Source organism: Nyctereutes procyonoides, unplaced genomic scaffold (assembly GCF_905146905.1).
Source record: "Nyctereutes procyonoides isolate TBG_1078 unplaced genomic scaffold, NYPRO_anot_genome, whole genome shotgun sequence".
In the NCBI taxonomy this organism is placed as follows: domain Eukaryota; kingdom Metazoa; phylum Chordata; class Mammalia; order Carnivora; family Canidae; genus Nyctereutes; species Nyctereutes procyonoides.
The window spans coordinates 56,283,521-56,309,429 of NW_026575043.1; the positions used below are offsets into that span (position 1 = coordinate 56,283,521).

The 25,909-nt window shown below is 40.7% G+C and overlaps 1 protein-coding gene across 2 annotated transcripts in view; it reads right to left on the reverse strand.

Annotated features, from left to right (window-relative positions):
- ANAPC5 (anaphase promoting complex subunit 5) overlaps positions 1–25,909 on the reverse strand; it is a 44,502-nt gene continuing 18,593 nt past the window's right edge. For both annotated transcript variants that reach the window (XM_055322829.1, XM_055322830.1), the window contains 11 exons: positions 25,300–25,490; positions 21,167–21,248; positions 20,416–20,505; positions 17,436–17,617; positions 16,219–16,354; positions 12,112–12,186; positions 9,273–9,394; positions 8,675–8,782; positions 8,444–8,591; positions 741–903; positions 1–337 (listed from right to left, as the gene is read on the reverse strand). In XM_055322829.1, the coding sequence (XP_055178804.1) occupies positions 126–337; positions 741–903; positions 8,444–8,591; positions 8,675–8,782; positions 9,273–9,394; positions 12,112–12,186; positions 16,219–16,354; positions 17,436–17,617; positions 20,416–20,505; positions 21,167–21,248; positions 25,300–25,490 (1,509 nt within the window). In that variant the 3' untranslated portion in view covers positions 1–125. The remainder of the gene's footprint in view (positions 338–740; positions 904–8,443; positions 8,592–8,674; positions 8,783–9,272; positions 9,395–12,111; positions 12,187–16,218; positions 16,355–17,435; positions 17,618–20,415; positions 20,506–21,166; positions 21,249–25,299; positions 25,491–25,909) is intronic.

The window sequence follows — 25,909 nt, forward strand, 5'->3', positions numbered from 1 at the left end:
TAAGAGAAATGAATCAGAATGCAGTTTATTGATCAGACATCAAGTACATCATTTACATGGAGGGAGGGGATGTAAAGAAGTTCAAAATCTTTTAGTCTATAGAGGGCCCAGCAGGGATACTCCCACTAGAGATGATTGATCAAGGGCACCCCATGAGAGGGCAGCTCCTGATGCAGCTGCCGGAAGAGCATTGCACACTGGTTCCTCTCCTGGGTCTTGCCCAGCGTATGGTAGAGTCTGGCCTGGAAGTAAACAACATCTCTGATCTGTTCTTTGCAGTCGACCTTTGCAAAATAGTTCTTGGCTTCATTGAGATTTTCGATGGCTGCCTCCAGAGCTGAGGGAAAATGGGAAAATATCACACATGTTTAACTCAACATTTCACACATAATTTTCAGAACTGAACATCTACTTTCATTGATTTAACATGTACCAGATACTTTTGTATTCTACTCTTTGAGAAGAAAAAAAAATACACTAGGGTGAGGTTTTTAAATAGATCTTTAGTCCTGATTTTCAGCCTGGGACCCTCACTCTGTAAGGTTAAAATCAGGATTCAGTTACCCTCAAACTTCATGCCAAGCATGCATGTCAAAGTCCTTTAAATACAGCATGAAATTTTAACATATATTTGAGAACTTAAATACCACCCCAAATTTAGTGTCCTCCTTCTTCTGGGGCCTAAATTTAATTTTTTTTCTGCAGTAGTATTGCCTTGCAATCTTTGAATGGCTCCCTACCTTCTGCTTTCTTCAGTGGGTCGTAAGAAGCTGCTGAAGCCACTTGGCACTTGGCCACCAAGAACATGGCTCGGCCTTTGTCCAGGACCGCCCCATCAGCCAAGATGGGCTCAATGGCCATGTGGAGAAGACTTAAGGCCTGTTCTGGGATTCCAAGGATGAGCTGTAAAAGAAACACTGTGGTACTGTACACATCCACATCCACTGCCCATGACAGAAAAGGATTTATTTCTGGCTCTTCTCTGCTGAAGAGCCATGGCTGGCTTATGCTCTCCCTGACATGTACTACATTTAATATGCTCCACACTCCGAGAAAACAATGTGTGACAATCTGATTTCAGATTATGATAGATACAGTAGGAAGTAGTTACACTTTAGAAAGTTTTTTGCCTTTACAAAAAGATTCAGAATCAATATCCCTTAGACTGGTGATTCCAAAGGGTCAAAGCATCATTCTTGCTGTGTAAGAATCACTGGGAGAAGGGGAACCACCAAGAAAAAACTCAAAAGCATACAGTAAAACAAAATAAGAAACATCCATTTAACACAAAAGAAACAGTAATGGAGGAACTGACGAACAAAAAAGATGTAAGACATATAGGAAAAAAAACTAACAAAATAGAAGTCCTTTCAAATCCATAATTACATTAAATGAATTAAGCTCTTCCATTATAAGACACAGATTAGCACAATAGATTTGAAAAAGAAATCATCCAACTATATGCTATCTGTAAGGAAACTCACTTTAGGTTAAAAGAGACAAATAGGCTGAAAATAAAAGCACACAAAAGAGATATTCCACGCAAACAGTAATCAAAAGAGAGCTGGAATGACTATTCTTATATCAGATAAAATGGACTTTAAGTCAAAAACTGTTACAAAAGGGGAAACTGAGTGGCTCAATTGGTTAAGCATCCAACTCTTGGCTCAGGTCATAATCTCACAGTCATGGGATTGAGCCCTGCATCAGGCTCCGCACTCAGTGCAGAATCTGCTTTGGATTCTTTCTCCTTCTCCCTCGGTCCCTCCCGGCTCACACTCTGATACACACACTCTCTCTAATACATAAAATCTTAAAAAAATAAACTGTTACAAAAGATAAAAGACATTATACACTGAAAAAGGGTCAATTCATGAAGAAGAATCGACAATTATAAACATATATACACTAAACAATGGAACCCCAAAATATGCGAAGAACCACAGGAAGAAATAGTTTAACGAAAGTTGGGAGAGTTCCAGTACTCCACTCACTAAGGAGAGAATAACTAGACAGATCAGCAAGGAAACAGAAGACCGAACAACACTATGAACCAGCCAACCCTAACAGTCACTTGTTAGGGAGCACACTCTACCCAACCAAGGCAGAGTGCGCATTCTTTTCAAGGGCACATGGAATACCTTCCAGATAGAGCATATGTTACATTACAAAATAACACTCTAAATTTTAAAAGATTGAAATCATACAAAGTATCTTTTCTGATCACATGAAATAAAATTAGAAAACAATAAAAGGTAATCTAGAAGACTCATAAATATATAGAAATTAAACAACACATCTTTAAACAACCAATAGGTACAAGAAGAAATCACAAGGCAAATTAGAAAATACATTGAAATGAAGACACATGCAACATCCAAAACTTACAGACGGTACTCAGAAGAAAATTTATAGATGTAAAGGCATACATTAAAAAAGAAAAAGATCTCAAATCTGTAAGTTGAACTTGCACCTTAAGAAACTTAAAAAAAAAAAAAAAAGAGGGACACCTGGGTGGCTCAGTCAGTTAAGCATTTGCATTCAGCTCAGGTCATGCTCAGGTCATGATCCACGGGTTCTGGGATTGAGCCCTGCATTGCATTGGGCTCCCCTGCTCGGCAGGGAGTCGGCCTCTTCCCCTGCCCCTCTTCTCTCTCCTCCACCACTCGCTGTCCCTCAAATAAAAAAAAAAAAAAACTTAAAAAAAAAAAACCTAAAAAAAGAGCAAACTACATTCAAATCTAACAGAGGTAAGGAAATAATTATTAGAGTGAAAATGAACAAAACAGAGAAAAACAACAGGATCAATGAAACTAAAGGATCAAGAAAATTAACAAACTGTTAGCTAGACTGACCAAGAGAAAAAAAGAAAGAAGACTCAAATGATAAAAATCAGGAATAAAAGTAGGGAGTTAATTAACAACTTTACAGAAAAAAAAGAGGATTATATAAGAATATATAAGAATGAACAACTGTACGCCAACAAATTAAACTAGATATAATGAACAAATTTCTAGAGAGATACAAATTACCAAAACTAACTCAAGAAGAAATAGAAGGGCAGCCCAAGGGCAGCCCAGGTGTCTCAGTGGTTTAGTGCTGCCTTCAGCCCAGAGCCTGATCCTGGAGACCTGGGATCGAGTCCCACATTGGGTTCCCTGCATGGAGCCTGCTTCTCCCTCTGCCTGTGTCTCTGCCTCTCTCTCTCTCTCTCTCTGTCTCTGTCTCTCATGAATAAATAAATAAAATCTTTAAAAAAAATAAAATCTTTAAAAAAAATATCTAAAAAAAAAAAAGAAGAAATAGAAAATTTGAACGGGGGGCACCTGGGTAGCTCAGTCGGTTGAGTATCTGACTTAGTCTCAGAGCAGGTCTTAATCTCAGGGTCATGAGTTCAAGCACCACACTGGGCTCCACCCTTAAAAAAAAAATTTGAATGGACCCATAACAAGTAAAGGATATCCAAAAAAACTGAATGAGTAACAAAAAAAACTTCCAAAACAGAACCCAGGACCACATGGCTTCAATGGTAAATTCTACCAAACATTTAAAGAAGAATTAACACCAACCCTTCTCATTCTTCCAAGAAATAGAAGAGGAGGGAACATTTTTTAACTCACTTTATGAGGCCACTATTACCCTAATACAGCTAGACAGAGATATCACAAGAAAACTACAGACCAGTATTCTTTATGAATACAGATGCAAAATACTAGTAAATCAAATCCAACAGCATATTTAAAAGATCATACATCATAACCAAGTAGGATTTATCCCAAGAGTGCAACAGTTCACTATGCAAAAATCTATATGTAAAACACCCTATTAATAAAATAAAGAGGGATCCCTGGGTGGCGCAGTGGTTTAGCGCCTGCCTTTGGCCCGGGGCGCGATCCTGGAGACCCGGGATCGAATCCCACATCGGGCTCACGGTGCATGGAGCCTGCTTCTTCCCCTGCCTGTGTCTCTGCCTCTCTCTCTCTCTCTCTCTCTCTCTGTGACTATCATAAATAAATAAATAAAAATTAAAAAAAAAACATTAAAATAAAGAGAAAAATTCCCACATGATCTAATCAATAGAAACAGAAAAAATAGGGGCACCTGGGTGGCTCAGTGGTTGAGCTTCTGCCTTTGGCTCAGGTGGTGGTCCCAGGGTCCTGAGATCAAGTCCTGCATCAGGTTCCTCATGGGGAGCCTGCCTCTCCCTCTGTGTCTCTGCCTCTCTCTGTGTGTCTCTCAAAAATAAATAAATAAAAATCTTTAAAAAAAAAACAAAACAGAAAAAACATTTCACAACACTTATTCATGATAAAAACATCCAGGAGTAGAAGGGAACTTCCTCAACTTAATACTGATGCATCTATGAAAAACTCACAGCTAATGTCATATTTAACAATGAAAGACCGAGGCGAGGGATGCCTGGGTGGCTCAGCAGTTGAGAGTCTGCCTTTGGCTCAGGGTATGATCCTGCTCCCAGGATTGAGTCCCACATCGGGCTCCCTGAGAGGGGCCTGATTCTCCCTTTGTCTGTGTCTCTGCTTCTCTGTCTCCAATGAATTAAAAAAAAAAAAAAAAGCAATGAAAGACTGAAATCAACCCCCCTACTGAGATCAAGCAAAAATAAGGATGTATACTCTTACCGCTTCTATTCAGCACTGTTCTGGAAGTTCTACCCAGTGCAATTAGGCAAGAAAAAGAAATGAAAGACATTCAAATTGAAATGGAAGTAAAACTGTTTATTTGCAGATAATATGATCTTATATATAGAAAACTCTAAAGAAATTCTTAAAAACCTATAACAAGTATTAAACTCAGCGAAGTTGCAGATGTAAGACCAATACACTAGCAACAAACAATTCAAAAATGAAATTGGGCATCCCTGGGTGGCGCAGCGGTTTGGCGCCTGCCTTTGGCCCAGGGAGCGATCCTGGAGACCCGGGATCGAATCCCACGTCGAGCTCCTGGTGCATGGAGCCTGCTTCTCCCTCTGCCTATGTCTCTGCCTCTCTCTCTCTCTCTGTGACTATCATAAATAAATTAAAAAAAAAAAAAGAAATTAATTTTTTATAAATTTTTTTTGGAGATTTTGTTTATTCAAGGCAGGGAAGGAACAGAGGGAGAGGGATAAACAGAGTCCGTGCTGAGCACAGAGGCCAATGCAGGGTCCAATCCCAAGACCCTGAGATCATTACCTGAGCTGAAACCAAGAGTCAGATGCTTAACCAAATGAGCCACCCAGGTGCCCCATGAAATTAATCTTTTAAATTCCATTAATGATAGGGGCACCTGGGTGGCTCAGTTGCTGAGTGCCTTTGGCTCGGAGTGTGATCCTGGGGTCCTGGTCCTGCAGGGAGCCTACTTCTCCCTCTACCTATGTCTCTGTCTCTCTCTTTGTATCTCATGAATAAATATATAAAATCTTTTTTAAAAATTCCATTTGTGATGGTATCAAAAAGAATAGGGGATCTCTGAGTGGCTCAGCAGTTTGGTGCCTGCCTTTGGCCCAGGGCATGATCCCGGAGTCCCGGGATTGAGTCCCACGTCAGACTCCCTGCGTGGAGTCTGCTTCTCCTTCTGCCTGTGTCTCTGCCTCTCTCTCTGTGTGTCTTTCATGAATAAATAAATAAAAATCTTAAAAAAAAAGGAATAAAATACTTAAGAATAAGTTTAAATAAGAAACTCTAAGAACTGTACACTAAAAACTAGAAGAGATTGTTAAAGAAATTAAAGAAGACCTAAATAAAAGGCATCCTGTTAATGGACTGGAAGACTTAATATTGTGAAGATGGCAACACTCTCCAGATGCATCTACAGATTCAACACAATCCTTATCAAAATTCCAAATACCATTTTTGCTGAAATGGACAAGCTTTTCTAAAATTCATATGGAATCGCAACGGATCACCAATAGCCAAAACAATTTTGAAAAAGAACAAAGTTGGAGGCCTCTTACTTACTGATGTGACTGACTGATTTACTTTAAAGGGAGAGAGAAAGTGAGAAAGCAGGAGTGAAATGGGGAGAGGGAGAGAGAATCTCAGACTCCCTGCTGAGCTCAGAGCCCAACAGGGGGCTGGATCTCATGACTCCAAGATCATAATCTGAGCAGAAACTAAGAGTTGGATGCTCAACAAACTGCACCACCCAGGCATCCCTCTTACTTCCAGATTTTAATTTTAATACAAAGATACAGTAATCAAAACAGTACTGGCATAACGACAAACATAGAGATCAATGAAGTAGAATTGAGAGTGCAGAAATAAACCCATACGTCCATGATCAATATTTTTGACGAGGGTGCCAAGACCATTCAATGGGAAAAGAATGGTCTTTTTAACAGGTGGTGCTAGGACACCAGGACATCCATATGTGAAAGAATAAAGCTGGACTCTTACCTCACACCATATACAAAAATTACCTTAAAATGGATAAAAAGACCTAAATGTAAGACCTAAGACTATTAAAATCCTTAGAAGGAAATATAGGTATAAATCTTCATGAACTTGGATTAGCAACAGTTTAAGTAGAATACCATAAGAATAAGCAACAAAAGAAAAAAAGGATAAATTGTATTTCATCAAAATTAAAACCTTTGTGCATCAAAGGTCATGATCAAGAAAGTGAAAAGACAACTCAGAGGACAGGAGAACATATTCAGAAATCATATATCTGATAAGGGTCTAGTATTCAGAATATACAAAACAATCTTACAAATGAACATCAGAAAGACAATAACCCAACTGAAAAATGTGTAAAGGACTTAGATATCTCCAAAGAACATATATATATGGCCAATAAGCACATGAAAAGATGCTCAATATCATTAGTTATTAGAGAAATGCAAATCAAAACTACAATAGGTAGAACTTTATACTAGGATGGGTATAATAAAAAAATGGAAAATAACAAGTGCTGGCAAGGACACAGAGAAACCAGAATCTTCATACATCACTGGTGAGAATATAAGATGCTGCAGTACTGTGGAAAGCAGTTTGGTGGTTCCACAAAAAATTAAATACAGAATTCTCATGTGACCCAGCAATTCTACTCCTAAACATTACACTAAGTGAAGAAGACAGACTATGTAAGGCCAGGTATTGTATGATTCCATTTATATGAAATATCCAGAATAGGCAAACCCACAAAGGCAGAAAGTAGATTGGTGGTTGCCAGTTCAGGGGGAGGGAGAAATGGGAATGACTACTTAACAGGTACAAGATTCCTCTTTGGAGTAATGAAAATATTCTGGAACTAAACAGTGTTGATGGCTGCAAAACACTAAAATATTCTTAAAACCACTGAACTGTGAATTTTAAAATGATTAAAATAGTAAGTTATTTTGTATTTTTATCTTTATTAAGAAAAAAATCCAGGCACAGCAGTTTAGCGCTGCCTTCAGTCCAGAGCCGGATCCTGGAGACCCAGGATCGAGTCCCACGTCAGGCTTCTTGCATGGAGCCTGCTTCTCCCTCTGCCTGCCTGTGGCTCTGCCTCAATCTGTCTCTCATGAATAAATAAATAAAATCTTAAAAAAAAAAATCAGTAGAGAAGCTGGAAAGGAAAACATTAGATTCCTGTGCTCCTTCCCTGGAGATTGACTCCATGTGTTCAAAGCAAGGCCAGATATGTAGATATTTTTAAAATCTTCCCAATTAATTCTTTTTTTTTTAAGATTTATTTATTTATTCATGAGAGACAGAGAGAGAGACAGAGAGAGAGAGAGAGAGAGAGAGGCAGAGACACAGGCAGAGGGAGAAGCAGGCTCCATGCTGGGAGCCTGACCTAGGACTCAATCCAGGGTCTCCAGGATCAGGCCCTGGGCTGAAGGCGGCACTAAACCGCTGAGCCACCCGGGCTGCCCTTCCCAATTAATTCTAATGCATGGTTTAGGGAATCTCTGCTTTAGTTAGTAAATTCCTCTAGTGCCAGTGAGTTCAAAATGCATTCATTCACTAAATATTTATTAAAAGCCTACTATGTGTAGTCTTACTATGTACCAGAGGACACAGCAGTGAGAAAACAAGGTCCCTTTTCTCCCAGCCTTCACATTCCTCAGCGGGAGATAGAAAACACATAAAACACAATTTCCAAAATCTTTCAATAAACATACAACTTCCTCATTTCTTTATTTATCCCCTTATTAATCAAGCACAGCTCTGGGCCAGCTAAATCATTAATGTGACACAAGTGTTCTCAATGAAGAAGCGCACCCCCTTTATTAAATACACAGCTCAGTACAGCTAGTGCTACTGGGAGGTGTCAACTTGTCATGGAGTTCACAACCTGAGACTTCCAGGGAGGGCTTGACCATGAGACTACATTCCCAGACTTCACCATTATGAAGTCAAAGCTCATCATCATCCTTTTCCAAACCCCAAAGTAATAACAGACTCACCAATAACAGACTCACAAATATGTGCTATAAAAACAGATATCAGCTTACCTGAGCGAAAGCCAAGTTCAGCACCGTTTCTGAGGCCAAGTACTGTAATCGGTACTCCTTGGAGAGGGCCAGAGCCTGCAGGAGCACAGGCAGCGCGATGGTCGGGGAGGAAGATCGCCAGTATAGCTCTGCCACAGACAGCAGGACACTGCCCACAAAGAGGAAGACATGGGATGAGAACATCCAGCACAAAGGACCACCTGCAGGAGATGCTCAGGAAACCTTCCTCACCTGATCACCATTTCCGTATTCCTGATTTTCTGACAATGAACCAACAATTTTTGTAAAAGTTTGTGTGCCTCTGACATTTGGTTCTGAGCTTGTAGTACAATTGCCTTCCTGACAAAGAAACAAAATAAACACAAATGGTTATGCTGGTGTTTTACAAGTAAAGTCACTCTCAGCGTTAGAGTTTCTATTTCCTCAATTAGACTGTGAACCTCCCATAGGGAAGAACTTAGCCTGATAGAATTTTTGTTAAAAAAGAAGTGTGTGTGTGTGTGTGTGTGTGTGTGTGTGTGTGTAAGCCCATGTGTATATATACCCCTCCCCCTACACACACACACACACACACACACACACGCGCGCGCAAGAACAAAAAAGTCTGGAATTATCAATATCAGAATGTTAGTGATTATCTCTGGGTAATACTTATTTTGTCCATTCTACTTATCTTTATTTCCTAATTTCCTGGAATAAATAGGTAATAAACAGGGAAAAAAGTTTTTTCCTAAGCTAAAGTTAATAAATTAACTTTAATTAAACAAATGAGAATAAAGCAATTTTAGAATTACTGCATCCTGGGGTTGCAGTTCTTGAAGTCTCTTACCTGTATACACCCTCTATACTATTAAGAGCTGTGATTCCTGTAACAAGTGAATCAGCCAAATGGTATTTGCCATCATTCATTGCTCTGTCAAACTGTATTTTTTGATCACATAGCATCCACAGCTAATAGGAAAAACAAAACAAAACAAAATGTCAAGGGTTCACCTTATCATTCAACAGAGATACAAAAATATTCCGGCTTGCTTAGCAAATATCCTTACAACAATTAATACACATTTTCTTGAGATTTAAACATGTTTTTTATAAATATTTCAAGGTTGTGAAAAAGCACTGAGACTAAAATAACACATGTGTACCAATCATCAACCTTGTCAAATCACGACAATTTTGCTTTATTTGCTCAGATACTATCACATACTACTGAAGTTCTTTGCAAATTCCATTCCTATCTTTCTCTGTCCAAAGTAAGCACCTGATTTGATGTTTATCATTCCCATTCATGTTTTTATACTTTTATAGCATATATTCTTTTTTTTTAAAGATTTTATTTATTTATTCATAGACACAGAGAGAGAGGGGCAGAGACACAGACAGAGGGAGAAGCAGGCTCCATGCAGGGAGCCGGACATGGGACTCGATCCCAGGTCTCCAGGATCACACCCCCGGGCTGCAGGCGGCGCCAAACCGCTGCGCCACCAGGGCTGCCCTATAGCATATATTCTTACCCTTAAACAACATATAGTATGATCTTGTATGTTTTTATCCAATAAAAATTAGAAGGATTTTTAATTTCCAAGTCTTTTCAGAAAGTGAAATCAATGTACTGCAAATTGGAACATTTATAAATTTACAACAACACAAAGTAATTTTGTTACATAAATTAACTCCTTTAAGGCTAGCAATGTTTCAAAAGGTAGAGCTTCTATCTGGTCTTTGACTTTGTTTCTTCAGATGTTCCTGTGAGGGCAGAAGTATACTGTAGGTCCAGGTCAGTTCCCCACCCCCCTGCAGTTTTCACACAGGAACCTCAGTGTCAGATCCCCACAGCTCGTCTTTTCATCTTGGTTTTGCCACAGAAGGAGCAAGAGTAGTTGGTGTGCTGGCCTATTTCAGTCTTCTTCAACATTTTCCTGAGGGAGGCACCATAACAGGTCAGGTATTTACAGATGATTCCAATCTTCTTGGTCCATTTAGCCACGTAACCACAAACGAGGTCTGATCTGAGCCCAGAAAGTTCTCTTGTATGTTTTTAAATTTTGTATAAGGTAAAAACTATTATACTGTATGTATCTTTTGAAAACTTGCTTTTAAACTCAACATTATTTTTCTGGGACTTCTATATATTAATACAAGTAGCTCTAGTTCTTCCTTTTCACCCATGAATAGTTTTCAATTACATAAATATGGGACAACTTATCTATTCTTATATTGATGAGTATTTAGGTAGGACCAATTTTTCACTCTTCTGAACAATGCTGCAATCAACATTCTCAAACATCTCTCCTGGTGCAAGAGTTATCTCAAGTCAACAGCAAGCAGTGGAAATGTGGTTGTAGGACATATGCACCTTCATTTTAATACAGTGCCCATTTGTTCTCCAAACAGGTCATACCAATTTATACACCCCCACCCCCAGTAGCATATGACATTACTTGTCGCTCCTCATCCTCACCAACACTTGGTGCTGTTGGGTATTTGACCTTTAGCCAATCTTATAGCTAATGAAAGAGCTTATTATTGCTTTCACCTTTATTTTCCTAATTGCCAGTCAGGCAGAGCATCTTGTTATATAGCTATTGGCCATATATGTTTTTTCTGTGAACTGTGAATTAAATTGCCTTTTTTTTTTTAAACAGCTAGGTCTATAAACCAAACTGTTCCATTGCATTAGCACTGCTACAGAACTACACTTAACTCTTTCTTTCTGCATCATCCTTAGGTGCTATCTTCTATTTTGTTTGCATACCATCTTCACAGCTAGGCACTTTGCATTCAGATCTCAGCCTGATGAAAGCAGCAATGAGACCCCAGCACACTTCACATGCAGATAGGCACCCACACCATACCCAGTGCAGTGGAGCCAACAACCTATGGGAAAAGCAGCCTCAGGGACCAGCAGTAGGAGATTGCCAGGCCATGGTCTCTTAGGATTTCAAATTCTCTAATCCAATGAAGACTAAACTTGGTAAAGGCAGGAAGAAGATGTCCGTGTAATAGCTTTTTCGGCCCCATTAGAGACAGTCATCAGTGCAAAAAGGAACAGAGGGCCTGGGAGTGCTTTATAAAATTAATTCCTTCTGGGGACAACATCTTCCTGCAGGTCATTTAATTCTGAGATGAAAAGACTGGAGTTGCCAAGTAAGAGAAAACACCAAACTAAGACCTAATTCTTCATCTAGCCATGGACGCGGATGATCCATACAGTTAGAGATATAAGGAATCCTAATTTAAAACCATGAGGACAGGAAGAAAAAAAGCTCCCTAAATAAATATTTAAATCATTTCTCTGGGACGCCTGGGTGGCTCAGTTGTTGAGCGTCTTTTTTGGCTCAGGGCAAGATCCCGTGATCCAGGATCGAGTCCCATATCGGGCTCCTTGCAGGAAGCCTGCTTTTCCCTCTGCCTGTGTCTCTCGTGAATAACTAAATGAAATCTTTTAAAAAATAATAATAATAAAATAAATAAATCTTATTTCTCTGCCCTTTTGAACAGAGTGTAGAGTTTGGTACGTACCTATATACACCTCAATGCACAGATGACACCGAAAGGAACCCAGACACAAGAAACTGAGGGGAGACCCTAAAATACTCCGCTTTGACAACAATACAGTAGACATGGTCTCTTTGGAAATAAATCCAATACACGCAAAGGCAGATTACCTGGGCATGCTGACTATTAGGCGGGAATCGTTCCTTCAAGTGCTTTAACACTTCCGAAGCTGCAGCAAAACAACCCTAAGCAGAAACACATGATTTGATGAGCACACCTATGTTGAAATCACACCTGCCACACCACTCATAGGATGTCACTATGATTCACCTTATTCATAGTGCTGCACCCTGGAAGACACAAGGCACAGGCTGTCCTACATCAAGAGGTCATTTTTTTTAAGGTTCTAGTATATTTCATTTGTTCATTAAAAAAAAAATTTAAGGGATCCCTGGGTGGCACAGCGGTTTACCGCCTGCCTTTGGCCAAGGGCGCGATCCTGGAGACCCGGGATCGAATCCCACGTCGGGGTCCCGGTGCATGGAGCCTGCTTCTCCCTCTGCCTGTGTCTCTGCCTCTCTCTCTCTCTGTGACTATCATAAATAAATAAAAATTTTTAAAAAACTTTTTTTTTTTTAAATTACATATGCATGTAATGCATGTTCACTCTAGGAAAAAGCTTACAAAATAAATATAAACGATAGGGACGCCCAGGTGGCTCAGCAGTTGAGCATCTGCCATTGGTTCAGGGCCTGATCCCGGAGTCCTGGGATCGAGTCTCGCATCAGGCTCCTTGTGTGGAGCCTGCTTCTCCTCCCTCTGCCTGTGTCTCTGCCTCTCTTTCTGTGTCTCTCATGAATAAATAAATAAAATCTTATAAATAAGTTGATTAATTAATTAAAATGATAAGAAAAAGACAAATTTCAATCTCACCAAAGATAATCACAGGAATGTTTAGGCACATATCCTTCTAAACTTCTCTTATGCAGGGCACCTATGTGGCTCAGTAGTTGAGCGTCTGTCTGCCTTTGGCTCAAGTCGTGATCCCAGGGTCCTGGAATTAAGTCCTGCATTGGACTCCCTGCAGGGAGCCTGCTTCTCCCTCTGCCTGTGTCTCTGCCTCTCCCTCTGTGTCTCTCGTGAGTAAATAAACAAAATCTTTAAAAAATAAAAATAAACTTCTCTTATGCACATAAAAACATACATGTATTCTAAAAACTGGCATACACACTATACACACTTTTTCTGTAAATTGCCTATAACAGTGTTTACTACATGGGAGGCACTCAAATATTTTTTTAATCAATCTTTTCAGTGTTCACAAATACAAAGCTATATCATAGTATTTTATTAAGTAAATAAACTATGACACATCAAAATAACCTAATTTGGGATAGTTTGGTTGTTTCTAATTTCATATACACCTTTGCATAACTGTCCACTTTTCAAATCATTTCCTCAGCATAAGACCTTTGAGGTAGAACTGGCTGGTCAAATGGCAGGCACTTCTAAGCCCTATGATACACGTTACTAAACTACCCTCTGGAAATGTGCGGCAAACTTTCATACCAGCACTCTGTGACTTTCTCCTACCACAGTATTTAAGGATTGCCTATTTGACTGGCAAAACTAGTATTTTACTGTATCAATTTTAATTTCTTTAATGACTAGACTGAAAATTTTTCATGTTTTTTGGTCATTTATGTTTTTTGTTTTTCATTTATGTTTTTTATGTAAATACACGTTTGTGTCTTTTTTTAAATACCCTTATGTCATTAGAATGTTTCTTATGGACTATCCAAAAGCTTTTCAATTTGTCCCAATCCTTTGATTAGGTGAAAAGCCTTCTGTCTATATAGAAGTTCAATGATACTGCAAGTGAACTTTTTTTTTTTTTTTTTTTTAATTTTTTATTTATTTACGATAGTCAGAGAGAGAGAGAGAGGCAGAGACACAGGCAGAGGGAGAAGCAGGCTCCATGCACCGGGAGCCTGACGTGGGATTTGATCCCGGGTCTCCAGGATCGCGCCCTGGGGCAAAGGCAGGCGCCAAACCGCTGCGCCACCCAGGGATCCCCTGCAAGTGAACTTTTATTTGAAGTGAATTAAGTGGAAATTACACTGAATTACAATAAAAGGTCAATCATCTTTTTATTCTTATGATTTTTATCTGGCCAGTCTTACCAATTATTTTTCTGACTGCCATAGTGAGTTGGGGATGTGGATTGAGATGGGTTAACAAACTTTCAGGCCAAGTAGACAGACACACTGCAGTAGACCCACAAACATTCCCACTGTGACCTGCCTCTCCTGAGGCCAGAAGAGGAATGATACCAGATGGTCTAGAATTATACAAAAGGAAAAAGGGGGCTGGCTGTCCTAGTGCTTCCTCTGGATTGCAGGAGGAAGGTCAGAAACAGTAATTCAGAGCTTGTAACTTCTTTTTGGTTCCACCCACACTCCTGTCACTGCCACGCCAAAGCGCAGCACCCAGTTTATTTGGAGATCAATTCTAGAACACAATCTGAAGTACACACAAAGGAAATAAAGGAGCAAATGGAGACGCATGATAAAAGTGCCTTCTCTACTGTTGGCTAAGCTTAATTTCCCAGGTGCCTATCTAACCTATACAATTAAAAATGTGACAATCATCAGCCCCATGGGTATAGCTACCTGGCTGATGTTCCAGCACTAGGAAGGTCTTGCTAAGGCAAGTTGAGGAAAGAGGGGGAGGCACTAAATTGAAACAAAGAGGCCACCGCCTAGTGTCTAGCAGTGTAATTCTAAGGCTTCCCAACACATCTGGCCACTGGAGCCAGGTCGTGTGGGGGTCAGCAGCTTCTTCACATAAGCCCAGGGATCTAAGGGAAATGAAGATGGAAATACTAATACAGATCCAAAACACAGGAAAAATCTCCCAGGAAAAATCACAGAACTCTAATAACTAGCTTTGGAGAAAGTTTCAAGGCTTAAGTATCAAGCCAAGACCAAGATTTTTGTAAAGTAAGTTTTCAGTCCAGCAAGGAAAAAACAAAATCATTTCTACCCTACATAACTCAAAGAGAACTAAAAGGAAGTTACCCATTTTAAGGCTGGGGTCAGTGGGGAGAATCTGACTTCAAAAAGCCATAAAAAAAAAAAAAGCCATATATATGGGGTAACTTAAAGTGAGTGAACAGTATAGCATATGAATGTTATCTCAATAAAGTTGTTGGGGGAAGAAAAGTCGTACGAGGCTCACACCAATAACTGAAGGGTCAATAACTCACCCATTACCAAATGCTCCACTTAACCATGGTACCAGGAGAGGAAAAGAGATATTAAAGAGGTTCCAGTGCCATTAAGATGGGGAAAAAAAAAAAGTGATGAATGTGCAGATTCCTGGGGGAAAGCAAGCTGGCTGAAGCTGCAGCTGGCTGCCGTTCTGACATCAGGAAACATGGGCAATGCCTCCCAGGTGCAGGAAGAAGGCAGCTGATGGAGGTGCATGTGGGACCCATCAGCCAGAACCCATTCATCCCCTTCGTCACAACAGATACCTAAAGGATTGTCAAATGCTAAAATACCAATTAGTAGAGGGAAGTATTTACAGATTTCTGAAAAAGGTAGATACCATCCAAAGATCTTTAGGCTGCAGATTAGGAAACATTGAGTGCTACGATACAACCTAACAATAATGGACATCACAGAGAAGTGGAGAAAAGCTACAGATCAAGGAAATGCACTTAGTGCCAAGGCAGTGCTTAGTGAGATAGAGGACTTGGGTAAAAGGTTTCCTTGACTTCTTTCCCATGCAAGAAGACATTTTGGAGCAAAGGAGAGAGAAAGCCCAGAGCAGCATGAGAGATCCTTTGATCAATCTCCTATAAAGATAATTTGTAGAATTACTTGGGCTGTAAGTCAAGGTTGCATCCAATTCCCACTGCTCCTTTTTGGAGTCAATCAGACTTGTGTTGGAGGCTTAATATTAACTGCTGTGGCTTTCCCATCTCCTATAAACATACCTTAAATTTCAAAGGCTCCTTTTTATTCCATGTGTTACATGGAAATAGCTGACCTCTCATTCATTCCCTTTGTCAACGCAAAGAGATCCCAAGTTCAACAATCTTTATAAACCCCACACACAATCCATTTCCACCAATGGGATTTCACCTTTACACCCTCTGCAGTCAACCAGGACTGTCCAAGTCCTATTCCGTGCTTTTCTCAAGCAGCAGAGGCAAGACATGCCAGAGCCTCCATTGCTCCAGAAGCACGCAGGCCCACCTACCTGCCTACCTGCTCTGCGTGCAGCTCTGCAAGATGGCAGAGGGCGACGGCAAATGACTCTGTGTTGTTCTGCTGCACACCCGCATTCACGGACTCCAGGCTGTTCATGCTCAGCAACATCTGGGCTTGCTGCAGTGCCATGGTGCTGGGTGAGGAGATGGACAGGAATTCCCTTCAGTCAAGAGACCCAGGCTGCCCTTCAGCCACACCCTACAACTATCTTAAGGGGAAATGGAAGGAAATTAAGTCCCTCTGCAGGCTCTGGCTTAGTGGGAGCAGCTGCTTCCCACTGTCAGCTATCCCACCCTCAGCACAAGGAAAGCAGAAAAGCACCCTTGGGGTGCAGCTCCAAAGGAAACATGCAGTGGTTATGGCACGAGCAGGAGGGAGCTCCAAGCTCCAGACCCCCTGACTGCCTCTAATTTTCCTGTGGTCACAGTGTGTTAATTAGTTTTCACGGAGAAATTCAGACCTGATGCCATCCTGGCACCAGCTGCTCTGGCAATGTAAGCAGTGGCCAGTGTTTGCAGCTGTCTCAGATCACATCATGCCAAAAAATTATCTCAAGTATACAAAAACACAACTGGTAAAGCAAACACTTCCTTTCATTACTGGATTCCTAGAAACAGCAGATTGTCTAGGTAGAAGGTAGGGTACTGACAAGGCTCCAGGATTAAAAACCTAGTTCAGAAGTATACTTCTAAGCTAAAGGAAGCCAAATGGAAAATTAGGCTTGAGGCCGGCAATACTCCAGAGGACACATATTGATTAACAGGAAAGTTCAACCTGAGCAACTGTAGCCCTTGCCTCCTGAGGACGGGAAGAGAGGTGTCTCAGATCACAGTGGCATAGGGCTCAGAGCCAGAGAAGCTGGGTTTGAGGCTTGGCTCTGTCACTTGCTAAACGACATTTGTGATCATGGACAGATTAGATGTGTGAACCTGCGTTTTCACATCCTGGAATGGAGCCTACCTACTAGTTACCTCACAGGGCAGCTGGGAGGAGTAAAAAAGAATGAGCACAGGAAAGAACTTTACCAAGTCTGTACAAAATACATAGTGTTTTAAGACTATGATCATTTTCTTTAATCCTCTGTACATACAACTGTCATCAAAGGGGAAAATGACTTGTCTGTTTGGCCTTTCACAGAACCAGTTTGCTAGCTTCTGCTCATCTTTAGAAGGATTCATGGCCCTACAGCCCTGACAGTCTGCTTGAAGACCCACCTGCGGCCATAGAGTCTCCAGATGGCCGTTTTCTGTGCAATGCTGATATCGATGAGCTCTGACAGGCTGTGTTTCCAGTGTAGGAGGTCAGAGTCCTTTAGGGCATCCATCAATTTATTTGCTGTCTTCCCAGCAAAAGCCCTCTGCTGAACTAGGGACTGTATTCCCAGGGAGGCGAGGTACTAAGTGGACAGACACACCCATGACTCAAAGCAGAGATTACATGACGGGATTTTTCACTCTTCAGAAATTTGCCGTATTTCACATTTCAGCACATGCAAACCAACCAACAGTATTATTTAAAAGGAAAGTACCTAACCCATATGAACTGCGTTCCTGAAAAACTGGGTGTGGAAGAGAGGCAGACGGTATGCTGAGAAGAGCCAGGGCTTTGACATAATGGGCCTGGACTTAAACACTGTCTCTGTCACTTACTCTGTGACTTGGGGTCAGTTAGCTTCTTAACCAAGCCTCAACTTCCTCATCTATAAAATGGGCATCAACTCTATCAAAAAGAATTATTGTCAGCAACCCTCTCAGGTTCCCTCCCACTTTGGGAGCCTTGTACTATTACTTTACTACTGCTCAATAAACTTTGCTTTGTGGTGCCTGGTGGCTTGAGTCAGTTAAGCATCTAACTTCGGCTCAGGTCATGACCTTAGAATCTTGGGATCAAACACTGTTGGGCTCCGTGCTCAGCCAGGAGTCTTATTCTCCCTCTCCCTCTGCCTCTCCCTCTGCTCATGTGTGTACACCCTCCCTCCCACTCAAATAAATAAATAAAAACAAAACAGTACCTGTCAACAGTGCTGAGCACATTATGGGGTAGGAGATATTTTGTTTCCTTTTTTAATTATTATTTTTTTTAATTTTAAGTAATCTGCTACACCTAATGTGGGCTCTAATTTACAACCCCAAGATCAAGAGCCGCATGTTCTACCAACTGAGCCAGCTAGGCCCCCCTGGAGTAGGAGATTTTTTAAAGGACGCCTATTATGAGCATAATTATCTTTTCATTAACTTCTGATGTAATTTTCAAAGGTGGAAGCACAACTTAAAAAAGTCAGCTTAGGGGCACCAGGGTGACTCAGACCATTAAGTGTCTGATCCTTGGTTTCAGCTCAGGTGGTGATCTCAGGACCCTGAGATTGAGCCTGAGGTCAGGCTCCACACTCAGCAGGGAGTCTGCTGGAGGATTTTTTTTTTCTCTCCCTCTCCCTCTGCCCCTCCCCCCAATAAAATAAATAAATAAATCTTTAAAAAAAAAAGTCAGCTTAAATCCAAAACAAAAATTGTATTTACGGGGATCCCTGGGTGGCGCAGCGGTTTGGCGCTTGCCTTTGGCCCAGGACGCGATCCTGGAGACCCGGGATCGAATCCCACGTCAGGCTCCTGGTGCATGAAGCCTGCTTCTCCCTCTGCCTGTGTCTCGCCTCTCTCTCTCTATCTCTCTGTGACTATCATAAATAAATAAAAATTTTAAAAAAATTATATTTACGAAATCTATCATTTATTATAAGGGACAACTTATTTTTGTCATGATAATCAATTCTGTACATGTAAGTGTTCTTTCTCCAAAATGAGTCAAAGGACAATTTACAGATTTCAGAAGTATATACCATGTGTCAATGTGTCAACCTCAATTTTTTTTTTAAGTAGGCTCCCCACCCAGCCTGGAGCTCAACATGGGGCTTAAATTCACAACCCTGAGATCAAGACCTGACCTGAGATCAAGAATCAGATACTAAACTGACTGAGCCATTCAGGCACCCCTTCCATTTTTAAAAAGCATATACAATAAGTTATTATGCATGTTACTTTCAGTTTTCCTGGACCATGCTGCAAACTTTATGAGACAGAATGCTTAAACAGTCCCACTGCCATGGTGCAGTTTTCAGCAGATGCTTTCAAGACAGGTTAAGGTTCTGTGAGCGAAAGTAATCTAGATTCTGACAGTCTTTACTACTACACATGTGAAGACTAAGCCCTTTCACTGCCCCTCAGGATTTGTCACCACAGACTAGAATTCAGGTCCTTCCTTGCACTTAAAATAAGAAAGGACAAATGTGCCTGTTTACTGGTTCCTGGCTTTGTTGACTTTTATATTTATTTATTTATTTATTTATTTATTCATTCATTCATTCATTCATTCATTCATGAGACACACACAGAGAGACAGACAGAGATGCAGGCAGAGGGAGGAGCAGGCTCCATGCAGGGGAGTCCGAGATGGGACTCAATCCCAGGTCTCCAGGATCACGCCCTGGAATGAAGGCGGCGCTAAACAGCTGAGCCACCAGGGCTGCCCCTTTGTTAACTTTTAAAACAAAGATCAGCAAACTGGTTCTATAAAAGGTCACCGTAGTAAATAATTTAGGTTTTGCAGGCCACATTTGGTCTCTGTCACATAGTCTTTGTTGTTTTTTCCCCCAACTATTTAAAAATGTAAAACCCATTCTTAGCTTTAGGGCCACTGATAAGCACACAGCATGCTAGACTTGGCCCATGGACTGTAGTTTGCCAATTGCTGGTTTAAAAATAAGTCTTTCCTGAAATTTTTCTACATAAATGTGTGGAAGTCAATGTTGATCAATACACTAAACAAAGATCTCATCAAATTGATCAATGGAACTTTTATAGATGTTATTAAGATAAAGGGAGCAGAGGGCAGCCTGGGTGGCTCAGCAGTTTAGTGCCGCCTTCAGCCCAGGGCCTGATCCTGGAGACCTGGGATCGAGACCCCCGTCGGGCTCCCTGCATGGAGCCTGCTTCTCCCTCTGCCTATGTCTCTGCCTCTGTGTGGTCTCTCATGAATAAATAAATAAAATCTTAAACAACAACAACAACAAAAAGATAAAAGGAGCAGAGAGAAACCTATCAAACAGGATTTAGTGATTTGATTAATAGTTAAGGTCAGGAAACTACCAAGAATAAAACCACATGGCTTAGTGAAACAATCTCATATGAAGGTGAGTCTTACCGGTAAGCCAAAATGTACTGCCTTCTTCACAGAGTGCTCTAGCAGAACATAGCTATCGGATCTCTTCTGCCCCAGCACATAAAGCCAGCTCTGGTAAGAGAAATCATCAGAATATATCTCAATGAGGATAACGGTTAATGTTCTACTGAAATATCATAATAGTTGTAAGATATATTTAACAATAGACAAGATAAATCCTCTAAAATACTCTTTCATCAAGTATGAACCTAAATGAAAACCCCAAACACATTAAAATTGTCAGAGTGAGCTAAACAGCCATTGATCTTCACCTGACAGTAATGAGTGGCAAATATTCCAGAAAAAAACCAGGAAGCTCCCAGAAGGCCTTTAATTGAGATTCTCAGGAAATGTTTTTTTTTTTTTTTTTTTTTGATTCTCAGGAAATGTTAAATGAATTCTGTGCTCTACTTGTGTGTGGTGTTTATGCTTTCATAGGACAATGTCTCATCAGGTACAAGGTGTGGCATACACCTTTTTGTTAATGCCAATGTTTAATGTGGTAGTTTTGGATTAAAATTTGTAGACAAGAAATACACTCCAGGGCAAAACAGAGATCATGGATTAAGAAAGATAATAACAATGGGTGGCCTTTTCTGGATTCCCACAACCACCTAGTTTCCCTTCACTGCTAATGGCCTTCCAACTGCAAAACAACCAATGCGAATGAAACATTTTGAAGGCCAACTCAACCACATGGGCAGAACTCCCAAGACAGGAGAGGGTGGCTCACCAAGCAATGCTGGAGACACACATGATCGTTGGACTCCTGAGCAATCCTAATCGCCTCCTGCAGGGCAAGCTCTGCCTGCTGACTAGAAGCAGACTGAACATTAATAACTCATTAACAATCACAAACATCTCCAAGCAATGTAACAGGAAGGCATCTGTACTGTAATTCATCCCAGTAGGCCTCTGGGTTAGAAGTTGTCAACAATGAGCTTTTTTCATCAGGGGCACTTCCCTCTCCCAGCAGCAAGAAATAGTAACAATAGAGACACAGAACATGTCCTTTCTCAGGTGGATTTCTACTATAAAGGGCAAGAAGGAATGGCTTTTCTTGATCTCCACTCCTAAGATTTTTACTTTAGTTGTCCCCCCTGGGAGGAGAGGTGATGATAGGATACAATATCTCACTTTTCACTGCATTCCCTTGCCCATTATGTGAATTTTTTTCTTTTACAAAGGCATTTGATACTTCTGTATTTTTTCAAAACTAGTTAAAGAGTAGTTTAAGAATAATCACTTCAGAGATTTTTTTTTTTTCTGCTGACATGGTTCCCCTCCATCTGGGATGCCTCCCTAATCTCAAGTTCTGTGGAAATTCAGTCAACTATCCTTGGCCCCACTAAGCTCCCACCTCTGGAAACACTCACAGGAATGCTATCTGTAATCCACCTTGCAGTGCTTAATTAAATACTACTGTGTATCACCTTCTACTTATTTAATCTGTGTTAATTTTATTTCTTCAACTCATTTACAAACCTACAGAGGGCAAGCTCTTAAATTTTGGGTTTCCTGGTGGCAAGTCACAGAAAAGAATTTCTGTAAGTGCAGGGTTACAGAAAATCAAATCAGAAATTCGACGGGTATCACTTATTTAAGAAAAATTTACATAAGGAATTTTCTTTAAAATTAGCATTAGCTTCACATAATCCATTTTAATTGGGGAGAGCTGAATTGTCCTCAATAACCACTTATTTAAATAAAGAGACCTGATACATTTTTATCTATTTTACATTTCTTTTAAATTCCTTTCAAAGCTGAGATGCAATAGGACATAAGCTAGCTACTTGAGGGCAGAAAGCATATCATCACACACAGACCCTCAATAAATATCAGTTAATTTAACTTTTTTGAATATCTGAAGACCAAATAAGTAATGTTAAGTTTTTTTTAAAAAAAGATTTTGGGGAGAACTGTATAGATAATATGCTAAAACTAAAGAGAGATTACTTTTCCCAGGTAGGAAGAAAAGTTAGATCTACCCAATGGTAGCTCTCAGATCGAAGACCACTTTAAATCTCTATTCAAATATTAAGTTAACAGAGATTAGGAAGGGTTGACCTGCTACTTTATTATTTAAACAGACACTTCAAATTGAAGGAGTGATCTGTGCATATATCTGGAGGAATATCCCTTATGAAAACAACAGCATTCTCTAACCTCTATCCTCATCTATCACCTTTATGTATTATGTGTAATGTTGTTTATCCTTTATCTCCCCAACCATAAACTCCATGAGAACAGGGGGTTTTTCCCTCCTTTTACACTGCTGTACCCTCAACACCTAACACAATGCCTGTTACACAGCAGATGCTCAATAAACAATTATACCAATTTTCAAAAAATCCTCACAATCCTATAAGCTAAGTGACAAATATTTATACAGGCTCACAACTCCAAGACTAGAAACAATGATGCATGGACTTGAGTAAATTAATTAGCAATTAATTTGATGCAGTTAGCCACCTCTCCTAATGTAAATATATAAATTCTATACATCAACAGATTACTTGTATCCAGAAGGCAGGATACAAATTTCCAAACCCTAGCAGAAGCTGTTTTGAACAGAGAAATCAGTCAGTGGTAAACACTACAAATGATGTTGCTATTGGGGCACTTGGGTAGTAGCTCAGTGGTTGAGACTCTGCCGTTAGCTCAGGTCATGATCCCGGGGTCCTGGGATGGAGTCCCACATCAGGCTCTACTTCTCCCTCTGCCTATGTCTCTGCCTCTCTCTTTCTGTCTCTCATGAATAAATAAATAAAATCTTAAAAAATAAAATCATGTTGCTATTAGGAGAACATAAAAAATGAAAGGTCCTGATTAAGAGGCTATGACAGCTGGGCAGACAAAAAGAAGTTGATGATCAAAAGATAACGCAGCATCTCATAAAATCATGGAGTTTGGGGCAGATTTGAATCTTTCTGAGTCCCACTATCAATCTGTTGCTTGAATTCCCTTACAGACACCTGGTCTAGGCTTGAGACCTTGACACTTCCACAGAGGTTCCATGTGGGACCACCTTCCTTACCATGGGCAAAGCATGGCCCTTCCCTTGCACTTCCCAGTTCTAGTTCTCCAGGAATCATACCCTAGTCATCTACACTGTCTTCACATGGCCTTTCACGACACAAAGATGCCAAACACATGCTTGGCTAAATCATTTTCTCTCCGGGCCCACCATTCTCATATCCTCCCACAGTTTTTTGTTTGTTTTTTATAATATTTATTATTTATTTATTCATGAGAGACAGAGAGAGAGAGAGAGAGAGAGAGAGGCAGAGACACAGGCAGAGGGAGAAGCAGGCCCCATGCAGGGAGCCCAACATGGGACTCGATCCCGGGACTCTAGGATCACCCCCTGGGCTGAAGGCAGGCGCTAAACCGCTGAGCCACCCAGGGATCTCGTTTTTTAAAAAAAATAATATTTATTAATTTTTTGTTTGTTTTAAATATTTTATTTATTTATTCATGAGAGACAGAGAGAGACATGCAGAGAGAGGCAGAGACATAGGCAAAGGGAGAAGCAGACTCCCTGCAGGAAGCCCAATGCAGCACTCGATCCCGGGACTCCAAGATCAAGTCCTGAGCCAAAGGCAGACGCTCAACCACTAAGGCATCCATGTGCCCTTCTCCCACAGTTTATTTTTTTTTATTTTTTTATTTTTTAAATCTATACTGTTAGCTCATTTCTTTTTTTTTTTTATTTTTATTTATTTATGATAGTCACAGAGAGAGAGAGAGAGAGGCAGAGACACAGGCAGAGGGAGAAGCAGGCTCCATGCACCGGGAGCCTGACGTGGGATTCGATCCCGGGTCTCCAGGATCGCCCCTGGGCCAAAGGCAGGCACTAAACCGCTGCGCCACCCAGGGATCCCTCCCACAGTTTATACAACATGGCTTTGAACACCTACAACGAGACTGTCCCCCACACAAATTTCAGTCTATGTTCCTTTTAAACGTGACAATCAGAAATTGATAAGCTAACCCATACATCAAGGGTTGCCGAAGTCTCAATTGAACTTTGGATGCTATATTTCCATTAATACACCCAATAGTTTCTATTCAAAATACCTGTAGCAAAAAAAAAAAAAAATACCTGTAGCAGAGACCACAATTCTCTCAAAAAGGATAAAGCCACAGGGGGCTTTATTATTAATTGACCCTTTCAATTAATAATTCCCTACTTTTTCAACATTAATTACATTATCTCATTGTTTCCAAAATAGCTTCCGTGTTTTAAGTTTTATCCACATAACTCTATTTACTGAATAATAATTGGGCAATTTTCCTAGTCGTATTCATCAAAATCATAAGCATATCTTAGCAATGGCATAAGCCAGTGTCACCCCACTGGGCTGCCTGAATTCCATCCAAAAGCACAAACGTTCAGCTTAGTAAACTGTACAGTGTTTCATCCAGTACAAGTACCACTTCCTTTTGGCTTTTTGAAACACTGTAAATAGCTTTTGTACCCCCATTATTACCTCCGAAAAATCCTTTTGGGAACCTCTGGCCTAATGACCTAATTTCCTTTTAATTCAACGGCTGTTGTTCTTAGAAGTAATGACAGAGGCCATGCAATACGAGAGTCATGCTCCACAGGGACACTAGGGGCAGACTGCTGAAGCAGAAGTGGAAACTCCTGTCCAGGGAAAGCTTCCCTCTTCGCAAGTTATGGACAAGCCCAGGTCAGAAGGTCTCTCTCTTTCCTTCTTTTTTCTCTTTCTTTTTCTTTCTCTTTCTCCCTCCCTCCCTTCCTTTCTCTCTCTTTTTAATAAAACAGCACTTAACATATACATCCCAGTTAACGCCTGAGAGTCACTCTTAGGTTCAGCGGGGACAGACCTACGGACTCACTAGTGACCGAAGCGGCAGTGCAGGGCGGCCAGGTTCAGCGCCGCGTATCTGAGGCTCCGGCCGTAACCCTCCTCCCCGTTACTTTTGCTTTCGGCCCCGGTAAGGATCAGGCGATCGAAATAATGAAGGAGGCTGTGTGTTGAACTGAAAACATCTTGAACTCGAAGGTTGTTTAAGTAGCTGAGATAGTGCTGAAACAAGAAACAATCCATGTATTTTAAATGTTCGGGCTCAGAGCGTCTTCCTGACTGCAAACACCAAGGTCCCTCCGCCAGCCCCCCAGTAACACGGTTCAGCATCATCTTTCCCCCCACAAGCAGGATAAAACAAGTTTCCTCCTTGGGGGGAAACTTAAGAGTCCCCAAATGAAAAATGGGAGCCCCATTAGGATTTGTGTCAGGGTTTTATCCTAAATATACATCCACTATGCCATTGGTTATATGAGCACCCAAGGGTGATGGGGTGGGGTAGGGGTGGGGGGCACCCACCCAGCTTGGGTATTAAGGAATACTGTGAGCTCAAAAGTAAAGGGTTTTTTTTTCCTGAATTCACATAAAAATCATAGCATTAATTTCTGTAAATGTCCAAGTCATAATACAGTGAGTCTAAC